General features: G+C 34.1%; 1 protein-coding gene across 2 annotated transcripts; it reads right to left on the bottom strand.

The window, feature by feature from the left end:
* Positions 1-2,876: 2,876 nt before the first annotated feature.
* Positions 2,877-10,103, bottom strand: LOC104211647 (cullin-1-like). Of its 2 annotated transcripts, XM_070167565.1 has the most exons (20): positions 10,044-10,102; positions 8,762-8,922; positions 8,523-8,622; positions 7,949-8,134; positions 7,782-7,829; positions 7,309-7,512; positions 7,098-7,175; positions 6,914-7,003; positions 6,735-6,815; positions 6,582-6,641; positions 5,911-5,940; positions 5,737-5,823; positions 5,126-5,275; positions 4,973-5,028; positions 4,778-4,898; positions 4,527-4,688; positions 4,302-4,445; positions 3,996-4,214; positions 3,723-3,890; positions 2,877-3,329 (listed from the first exon to the last, which is right to left on the bottom strand). In XM_070167565.1, exons 1-20 carry the CDS (start codon positions 10,047-10,049, stop codon positions 3,228-3,230), a joined length of 2,253 nt encoding a protein of 750 aa, XP_070023666.1. In that variant the 5' UTR covers positions 10,050-10,102; the 3' UTR covers positions 2,877-3,227. The 2 variants fall into 2 exon arrangements, with proteins under 2 accessions (XP_070023666.1, XP_009759037.2); XM_009760735.2 differs by lacking the exon at positions 7,782-7,829 and having other exon boundaries at positions 10,044-10,103.
* Positions 10,104-11,334: the final 1,231 nt, after the last annotated feature.

The raw sequence follows: 11,334 nt of genomic DNA, 5'->3' as shown, positions 1-11,334 counted from the left end.
TTTTTTTTCTTTGTTCCTTTTGTTGATTGTATTTAAGCTATTTCATGAATTACTAAATAATGACTGGAATAAGAAAATAATATCATAAGTTAGTCTGTAATAAATCGGTTCGGCAAAATAGGTTAATTCACTAGTTATGAAGGCTTCAAGATTATAGGTTGATCATGAACAAGTAGCTAAATTTAGCTAAGACACGAATTTAAATTAAACATCGTAAATTAGGCATTAAGGCATGACTTGAGCTTAAGCAAGATTAGAAGAACGTTTAAGTCTAATAAACTTTCTAATAAGCTTTAGTAATTATGGTTAAATTTAGTTTCAAATGATTGTGAATAATTAATCTCAATAATATTTTTTTAAAAAAATAACAATGCTGAGTTTTAATCTAGCTATATTTGTTTATTTTGAATATTAGTTGTTGAATTTTTATTTAATTTATAATTTTCGAAATTAAGAATAAAATTCCTTTTTCATCAATATTTGTATGAATCAAGCAATTAGCGTGTCATGTTTTCTTAAATAATAATAATAAAAAAACGTAATTAATTAGGATTTTCTTTATTCATTTTAGAGACTAAATTTTAAATAGCAAAATGTAGTCGCTTTAAGATTTATCCATTTAGGAAAATAAATGAGATGAGCCTCGCTTAATAAAATGTATAGATTGCGGGGCCCTCAATAAATGTACATTTAATTGCTTAGAATTAAGGAGGAGTCGTTTAGCAAATTTCACGGCCCTACCCCAAAGTAATAAATCGCTAATTGCTTTAGGCGCGATATAATAATAATACATTCTTAAACACGGGTATGCATTTATGCGACCCAAATCCAAATCCCAAAACATTGAATAAAAATACGTTCCGGATCGTGGATGCATTTTATGTGACCCAATCCAAAGACATGTTTTTAAACGATGTTCACATTCTTTAAAAAATATAATAATGAAAGCGGTAAAAAGATAAAACTTGCACATGAGTCCATATTTGTATAAAATCAGATAATCAAGCCAAATATAACAGTTGAGCGACCGTGCTAGAACCACGGAACTCGGGAATGCCTAACACCTTCTCCCGGGTTAACAGAATTCCTTATCCGGATTTCTGGTGCGCAGACTGTAATACAGAGTCATTCTTTTCCTCGATTCGGGATTAAAATAGGTGACTTGGGACACCCTAAATCTCCCAAGTGGCGACTCTGAAATAAAGAAATAAATCCTGTTTCGACTGTCCTTTAATTGGAAAAAACTCCCTTGCACCCTCGCGGGGGCGGAAAAAGGAGGTGCGACAACTACAAAACGCAAAATTAGACGCGAGAAACCTATTTATACAATATTATACATTATTATACAATGTTATACACTTTTATACAAAGAGGTACATTATGTATATAGTTGTATAAAAGTGTATAAAGATGTATAATCACAGTAGTAAAAATATTCGTGATACAGTATGTATATAGGCGTAGAAGAAGAATGAGAAGAAGAAGAAGAAGAAGAAGAAGAAGAAGAAGAAGAAAAAGAAGAAAAAGAAGAAAAAAATATGAGAAATTCACCAAATACCTGTAAATAATGTATCAACCTTGTATAAAATAGTGTATAAGAGGTGTTTATACACTTAATATACTATTTATACAATATTATACATTATTATACAAATGAATTCTATCAATGGAGCTTCACGGGTTCTTCTTCTTCCTTGGGCATCCTCTGAAATTTAACTCAAATCCAGCATAAATCTACTTCAAATCACTTGAAATTTAAGTCTTGAACTTCGGTTGATAATTCCAATAAATTGGGCCAACATTCATTCCAAACAACTAACAAATCGGAAAACCCATTCTGAAATCAAATCTTTGAACCATAAGTGACAAAATTACAGAACAATGCACATAAGAGATTATCATCTTTGAATCTTGAAGAAGAATTGAAGGAGAAGAACAATGGTAGAAAATTTTTGGGGTGTAAAGGCGTGACATGGGAAGAAGATGAAGGAAGAAAAAAAAAGTGGGCTAATTGATGAAAAGTAATTTTAAGGTTATGTACAACCTGGGTTACACTGGGTAAGGGCTCCAAACGTGGGCCATTTTCTGATGGGTTGTTGGGCCAAGTGACAAGGGGTGTAATTCTCCCTTATTTTATTCACAATATGTATTTTTTCCTTTGACAATATTTATTTTATTCAATATATATATGGCATTCCTTTTCTATCCTTTTTCATTATCCAAATATTTACTGTACATGATACTATATATGGTCATGTTCGTTTCTAGCTTGCCACCAGATAAATTAAGGGATTATTTGGTTCGCCGATAAAGTTAAGCAAACGTTATAATACAAGGATCATAGTACATGAATTACTTCTAATCACTGGATTACTAAGTGTTTATGTTTTTTTGGTCGATGGTTTTTTCGCTGCATTAAAAAAAAAGAAATATATATTGTTAGCCGTTCCCAAAAATAATAGCGGATAAAATGTATATTTTTTTTATGTATTATATACTTATAATATACATATACAATACACTTGTTAGCTAGCGAATGTAATTAGTTTTGTCCGACCAACCAATTTATATTTTGCCCTTAAAAACAGGATACACAAAGTATAGTATAAATATTTACAATTTTACCCTTCTTTTTAAAGTAAATAAAAGTTGAAACTCTTGAGATAGAACAGCAAAAGCAACAACAACATCCCAGTGTAATCCCACAAGTAGGGTCTGGGGAGGGTAGGATGTACGCAGCCTTACCCCTATCCTGGGCGGCCAGAGAGACTGTTTCCGATAGACTCTCAGCTAAAGAAAGGATGGACAATGTATAGTATAAATGTTTACAATTTTACCCTTCTTTTGAAAGTAAATAAAAGTTGAAACCTTGGAGATAGGACAACAAAAGCAATCAATTTGGCATAACTGCAACAACGAAAACATTAAATTTATACAAAGATACCTCACTTTTGCCACAGATAGTAAATACATAGTAATACTGCAAAAATTTATACTGCAGAGACTGCAAGTATGAATCTTTATACTAACTTCTTAGAGAAAGTTGGTTATATCTAAAACTGCAAATTTCTCCTACTCATAGGCAAAGTACAATTATCAACCTGATACTGCAAATAATTTGCCTTCTAGGACTAACAACTCGTTTTCGACCAAGAAGTAGCAGTAGTTATTCAATGTAGTGGAAAGGGCAGTAAATGTCACAGCAGCCATTGCATCATGTCATTGCTTTAGGCAATGTACTTGTACGTGTTCGTGTTCTCCAGGTCTCGTTCCAAGTAGTCTCGCGTAATAAGATCTTCAATCCGCTTTTTGATTGCTTTGACATCAGGCTACATAAGTAAAACAAATATTGTTTCAGGAAAGTATTGTCAGAATAATTGAAAGACGATACCCTTCGATTTGTCTATAAGCAAGCAAGTAAATGAAATGTCAACATGTACGTACTGATTTCGAATAAAACGTACTAGAAGCTATTTGTCTTGCATTCTATTATTGTTAGATTTTTATTACTGCTTACTGTTCCTTTCGCTTCGTTTTCTTATTATCTTGTTATTGTTATTGCTTATTGCTACTGCTTTCTTTCATCATTCCTTGGGATAATGTGTACGCAGACCTTACCCCTACCTTGTGAGGATAGAGAGGTTGTTTCCAATAGACCCTCGGCTCAGAAAAGCATAACCACCACATTAATGAATACAAATGGCTGAAAATTTGCTGCATACCTTGAACATTTTGCTCAACTGCTCAACACACTCCAAAATTAGCTGTTGATGAATTAGAACTTTTTTGGCTTTCATTATACGCAGAAGACATGCATCGATTGCATAACGTCTGTCCTTTCCGACTTCCTCAACCATCTTTTTCCTATCATCCACAGGAGGCAAAGGGATCTGGATGGTGCAAACAAAACATGATTTTAAGAATAAGTGCCAACTTATACCTTTTACAAAGAAACATCATTAGGAAATATGCGAAGTTGTAAACAGTATCTATACCCGAATTCTCCTCATTTTGTCAGTGAACTGTGAGTTGAACTCAAATTGATCAGTTGATGAAACACTTTTACTGCTCGGCTCCTTGTTAAGGATTTTATACTTGGCACATGACACGGACGCCAGCACTCTGACCAGGTCATCGTCGGCCAAGTTTAACTGAGTCTTGATGTCTGAGTAACTCCATCTATCAGAAGTATTAAACAGTAATAACACAGCAGCCTGAAAAAATAGGAAGGTTATTAATCTAGAACCATATTTAGTCTCGAGCCAGGATATCGCAATGGAACTACTTGACAAATTGATCACCTGATAAGTTCCCAATGTTAGTTCAATAGTTTTCTGCTCAAACTTTCCGTTAAGGTTACATTGTCCCAACGAAAATATCCATGTCAATTTCCTGTGTTTCGTTTTTTTCGTGTAAAATTCCTTGAATGATTCCACGCCTTTTGCCTGAGACAAACGAAGGACAAAATGAAGAGCTCAGATCAGCAAAAAATTGTCGTATAACTTAACAAGAGAAGCACATTATACCATTTCCTCAGGAAGATTCAGATCACAAGATTTATAACTAGGCCAGAATCCAGTTGTAAGAACAGTGACAGTCGTATCGATTCCAGGATTGGCTGCAGGGTTGTTGCTGATATATTCCTGAAAATGGTTCTGATTTTCCTTCACCAATGACAAGTCTGTCACCTGTTTTTAAATTTCCAACCACTCGGTTTATAAGATATTTGAACGGACGGAAGAGGCAAAGCATTACAAGTCCATTACACTATTCTCACCATTCCCTCCATTTTGGATGTAAATTGTCCACCACATTGTTGCTTTAGCTTTGATAAGATAAGCCTTTCATGATCTTCATTGGCACTTCTATCAAAAAGCAATCGGCGAGAAAGCTTCTTCCTATCAATCAATAAAGACAATTAACATACCGAATGGTGAAAGATGTAACAGGCAACTAAAATGATTATGCCAACCTGTAGAACTCAGCGAAAACATCTTTGTCACTGATGTATGTAACAAGCTTGACCACCTACATAAAATGTAAAATCATTTTGACGGTATTGTTAGAGCAGAAACATGTAGTTTGACCACCAAAATTGAAAAGGGATGTCAAATTTTTGCTATACCTTATCCAATGTATCCTCAATAACATCATCACTGAGTTCTTCGCTCCCACCTTTCTTAAGAGTATTATCACAATAATTAGCAAGGAGCTCTGCTGTTGAAGTACCGGCAACACCTTTGTTACAGAAGACCTCAAATGCTTCTTTCAGAGCCTATGAAAGTAAGAATTTATACATCAGCGAGTATGAGGAAGTTTTCGGGGAATGCATGAACAAGATGCTCGACTCCTTTTATGCACACTTTACTATATCATATTTAACTGTTTACATAACTATCTAAACATCTCAAGTAATAGTGATAACGTCTCAAGCAGTAGCAGAACCAGAAATTTATATAAAGGGATTCAAAAACAAAATTAGGATGTCACAGTTGGGATTTAAATCTATGATCTAAAGCAACTTTCGAACCTCTACCACTACAATACTTAAAAGATTTCATGTCAAGGGGATTCAACAGCTCACATATGACCCCAAAAAAATTATTTTTACCCAATTTGCATAGTATAATTTTCCGAGGAAGGGGGTTCAACCCCTTCATACTACTTATTTCCGCCACTGGTATCAAGTAGTCAGAAAATAAGGGATCAGTGCGCAATGGTCAACAGCTAGAATACCTTGTGAAAGATAGAGTTATTGGCAAAACAGCCTTTCACAAACACCATATACTTGTCATGCATCTCAAATGCCTTCTTAACAAAGTCCTGTGGAAAGAGACGGATACATCATTGAACCAACTAACGGTTACAAAAAACGGATCTTTAATCAAAATACAGAAATGAATATTTTACCTGCTCATGTGAACCACCAGAATTTTCAGCCTGAGGAAGAACATGCACATCACAATTAATAAATTGAAATATTAGTAAATTACCGTGCAGAACAACATTCCTTGGAAACCATAAGCATAACAATGGCGCAAAATCACCTACAGATATATGTTCTTATTCTTGCAAAATCTTTTTACTCTACTCAGGTTCTAATTTCTTGGAAACTTAGTTTTCTAAGATTAGGATGCTGATATCATCTACTTAAAACTCGCATGGACTTTAGATTGGTTTTACATACTACGCAGAAGCGGGGCCAGGATTTGAAGTTTATGGGCAACATTATAATTCTTTTAAGTTACCGGGTTCTAAATTAATAATTTGTATATATACAATGAATTTTTGAAGACAAATACAAGGTTTGAACCAAAGCTATAGGGTTCGGCCGAACCCGTAGCCGACACCCTAGATCCATCCTGCATACTAGCATCCCTCAAAGAACTCAGATGGAACACTTGTGTTTTGAAGGATAAATCTTTATGGAAGAGGAACTAATGGAAGCTAAGATTAAAGTCAAAAGACTTGTTTTGAAGGATAAATCTTTATGGAAGAGGAACTAATGGAAGCTAAGATTAAAGTCAATAGACGATATTGTCAAGTAAATCACAAATTTCAGTTACTATTAGATAACAAACCTTGTTATTTGCTGCATCTGCAGCCTGTTGCACCACGATCAAGCCTTCGGCAGCAACATGCTGCAAAATATGTACCATCAGAAACTGCTTAACTCCAATCGGGACAAAAAGGAAGGGAAAAAAAAAGCCAAATGGGGTAGAAGACTAAAATACCTGCTTAAACATTTCTGCTACTAGTTCAATTCCTTTAGGAATTTTGTGGTATAGGCTATACATTCGAGATAAATCCTCAATCTGTATGATGGAGAAAAGAAAGAGCGTCAAATACAACATAAAATCCTTAAAAATAATTAAACACATAACATTCAACAGCAAAAAATGGGGTTTAATACCTTCCCATCTCTAAGCAAAGCTCGGCATCCAGAATCCTCCTTCTCAAGCAATTGATTGGTATATACAACCAATAGCTGATTTTGCACTTTCTGCGGCAAAAAATGTTGGTCTCAGCTTTGAAAAATCAATCCAATCAAAGACATATTCTGAAATTTCAATGCAGAATTAAACTCCAACACTGACCTCCAGAAGTTTTGTCTCACTGCTAGAGTGCAGATAATGAGAAGCTCTATCCTTCTCTTTTTGCAAGCACTCCTCTGCCTGTATTAGCAAAGAACAGGCATTATATTAGAACCTGTTCCGGTATAGGAAAAGGAATACACGAGCAATTTCTTGAGGTGAAAAAGTTAGTGAAAAAGGAATACACGAGCAATTTAGTGAAAATCATTTATACCTTCAGCATATATTCTGGACAAGAATCTTCAACAATCCAGCTTGAAGCTTTTCGAGTATAATGACAGGCAGTATCTCTAAGCATAGCCTCTTCAAAGTCATTAACATAATACTCCATCTTCCCCTTTGCCATCTCAATATATAAATCCATTACATTCTTCAATAAAGCTCTGTCGATTTTCTCACCCTCACGTTCAAGATCAATCTGATACAAGAAAGATATTTCATTAAACGTTATACTAGCACGTAGAATTATAACTCATTGACCCTTACATTATTGGTCCTCCCTCCAAAATAATAGCCGGCAAATGTATATGTTTTATATATTAAGTATAAATATGCGTATAATATACATTTTATACACACATTTGGTGTATATGTTTAGTATATGTTGGCTAGCGCCTGTAATTAATTTCGGCCAATTGGCCAAAAAATGAAAAAATCCTAACAAATAAAGGAAGAAGAGACACGTGCCAGAGCTATCACAGCATCTGTAACTCTGCCATTCACCTCCTGAAAAACCTATATTACACAAACACAAAAATGGATAGAATGCACAGCAATGATATGAAGAGTATTTATACTAGAAGTAATTTAGAGAAGAAGAATTAAACAGCAGAATAATCACTCCAAAATCTAACCAGATCCCGGAAGCAAGTCAGACCAACTTCATTAAGTGCAGGGACTTCGGCTCGTTTGATAAAAAACTTGTCAAGATAATGGAAGAACTTTAAAAGCCACTTGACCATAAGTTTATGAGACGCCCATCTTTTCTCAAGCTCCTTCAACAAGAATTCATCGTGCTTCTTTTTCAGAGAAGGCAAAACCTAACAAAGCAAATGAAAAATGGTAAGTATTTTCTATAGCATAGCAAAGCAATGAGCTTTAGAATCTTCACTTTCTCTATCTTTTTCCTTCCTTTTAAATATTTCAAGGAAACTAATATGCCCCAAATACAACTCAAATTGAAGCTCATCAAATAAGTAATGAAAAAAAACGCGGGACTTAATACAAACTACTCCAAGAACTGGTGTCACGAGTCATGAAGAAAAATACATCATCTATTTGAATATACATGAACAGAAATACAGACTGCAGGCTACCGCGAATAACTGGCGGATCACACATGTAACTATAAGCTAATAAGTTTCAATCCCTAATGTATCATTAGAATGACGTTTAAGTAAAGAGAAATCTCGATCCAAAGGTTCTTACATTAGTGTTGATGTAATCTTCAACTGCTTCCTTGTACTTATCATACAGCTGCTGAGAGTAATCATGAGGAGCTTTCTGTGTACACATGTTATAGATAGTTCTATGCTTCAAATTAAGGAGATACTTGCTTGTGTAGAGAGAAATACAAATTAAGACGACGAGATAAATATAAACAAGAAAGGGAAAGGACAATTTAGAAAGAAAACATGCACTCTAAGCTCAAGGAATGTTGAGGATACGTGTAGAGCATCACATATTCGTCTGAGCTGAAGGACTCCGGCTCTCCTTCTAAGATTACTTTTATCTTATTGAGTCCCTTCTGAACACACTCCATTCCTTCCTCCAATGGGATAGTCTTCTCCTCAGTCTCGTCCATCTTGGAAAATTTTGTTGGCGCGATCTAATGTCACAACTAAAAAGTTTGTTATATGCTAGTGGTGGGAACATGAACAAAAGTATTAAACTGATCTAATCTCAAAGAATTTACATACAGAATATCCAAACCGCAAAACACACACACACACACACACAGAGTTTTGGGAAGGATCTGCAAAGGCTTGCATATACCCTTTCACCTATCCATAGAAGCATGTAAAACACATAACTCAGCAAAAATGCCACGCCGACTACTAAAAACTAAAATTTCTTTGAAACCATAATATGATCAAATAGAAGTATTAGTATCACATAAGCAAAAATTTCAACAAGCATTACACTGTCCAAGAGTTCTAGCGGAGTCTACACCAATCCAAACCAACAAGAAACATAACAACCAAGAAAATTAACTAGCAGATAAAAAATTTCTTAACATAATCTGCCTTAAATGAACAACTTAGTAAGGAGGAAAATAGATATAGATGATTCATGTAAGTGACCGAAGCTAGATCTAGCCCTTCGCGGCAAGTTTAACTGAACCTACTAATTTTGACTCAGACCAAGTATACATATGCAATTACATATATATGTGTCTTTGTGTGTATAATACAATTTAATCGACAGGGCTCACTTTGAATCCACTAACTCTAATTAAATCCTGGATCCGCCCTATAAAGTGAACCCATATGATGATAAAATTCAATAAATTGCACCTATTATGAACTCGCTGACTCTTAATTCTCAGTCGGTCTTTATGAAGCTGACCACCTAATTTGGCACTAATGCGTAGTCGATTGATTGATAGAAAATGAAGAAATCGAGTTCAATTAGAAACGAACACTCATAGAGCAAAATGGACATAGAAACCCCAACTTTAAATCCTGAATTCGCCTCTGTTGATTGATAGAAAATGGAGAAATCGAGTTCAATTAGAAACGAACACTCATAGAGCAAAATGGACATAGAAATCCCAACTTTAAATCCCGAATTCGTCTCTGTTGATTGATAGAAAATGGAGAAATCTGAGTTCAATTAGAAACGAGCACTCATAGAGCAAAATGGACATAGAAACCCCAACTTTAAATCCTGAATTCGCCTCTATTGATTGATAGAAAATGAAAAAATCGAGTACAATTAGAAACGAACACTCATAGAGCAAAATGGACATAGAAGCCACAACTTTAAATCTTGAATTCGCCTCTATTGATTGATAGAAAATGAAAAAATCGAGTACAATTAGAAACGAACACTCATAGAGCAAAATGGACATAGAAGCCACAACTTTAAATCTTGAATTCGCCTCTATTGGTTGATAAAAATGAAGAAAATGAGCTCAATTAGAATGCGCTAATAACATACTAGTTAAGGTGCTAACTGCAACAGATGAATAGATCTCTCCAACTGTGAAGAAAATTACGACAATGTGAGATTAATTGGCAAAATTTCCAATGGGATAAATAAAACATGAAACCGTGAGGCTCGGTTGCATTTTGTTGAAAGTTCTAAACCCTAAAAATCGCATCATAAAATTTGAACGAACAACACGTATAAGTCTATAATTTTCAATAAAAATGGCGCTATTTGGACGGAAAAGATGTGGAATTCCGTATATTCTTTTCTTGTCTGCATTTTGTTTATATTTTAGAGACTAACGAACTTAACTGTCATTCTTCTTTTATTTTACCTGCTTTGGATATTTTAAACTCTAAATGTCCCTATTCAAAAATATTTGATAATATTCAATTGGAAATATTAATCTATTTTATTTAAACAACTTTTAGTGGAGGGTTTTGAGGTTGAGAATTAGGGTAGAGATTAGTAGAAAGACGTGCATGTCTACTTTTACAGTATTTGGTTTCTTTCGCTTCGGTTATTTATTATCTTTTCTTGTTGTTGGTATTGCTTGTTGTATTTTGCTTTTTTTCATCTTTTCTTGAGTTAAGGATATATCGGAAACAGTCTTTCTACCTTCACAAAGTAGGGATACGATCTGCGTATATATTACTCTTCCCAAACCCCACGTTGTGGGGTTACACTAAGTTTGTTTTTGTTATAACTTTCAAAAATCCAAATTCATATAATTGTTAAAACATTGACGTAATCTCGTCACTATCATAATAAAAAATAATTCTAACTATTGAAGAATCATTTATGATAAGATACTATATATACATAAAGGTGGGGACAAAAAGTCTAATTTCAAAGTATATTGACAAGAACCTTAGGTAGACATACACCTAATAGTCATGTGATTGGAAAAACTTGAGAAACATATTTCCAATAGTATCTCTAATAATCTTGGTTAGTACTAGTACAGTAATTACTGTTTATTTTATTTAATATATTATTGCTTTTTATGTTTAAAAACAACTTGAGAAAAAATAAAACAGAGTTGAAAAACCCAATTTTATATTGATTTGGTTTGATTTATAAATTA

The sequence above is a fragment of the Nicotiana sylvestris genome, chromosome 2 (genome assembly GCF_000393655.2).
Source record: "Nicotiana sylvestris chromosome 2, ASM39365v2, whole genome shotgun sequence".
In the NCBI taxonomy this organism is placed as follows: domain Eukaryota; kingdom Viridiplantae; phylum Streptophyta; class Magnoliopsida; order Solanales; family Solanaceae; genus Nicotiana; species Nicotiana sylvestris.
This window is presented reverse-complemented; position numbering and strand designations above follow the sequence as displayed.

What these genes read in the sequence shown, in the direction of transcription:
- LOC104211647 (XM_070167565.1), bottom strand. An exon ending in AAGATTACATCAACACTAAT is followed by an intron (nt 8,135 to 8,522) that starts GTAAGAACCTTT and finishes TTGCTTTGTTAG; the next exon opens with GTTTTGCCTTCTCTGAAAAA. An exon ending in TAACATTGGGAACTTATCAG is followed by an intron (nt 4,215 to 4,301) that starts GTGATCAATTTG and finishes CTATTTTTTCAG; the next exon opens with GCTGCTGTGTTATTACTGTT.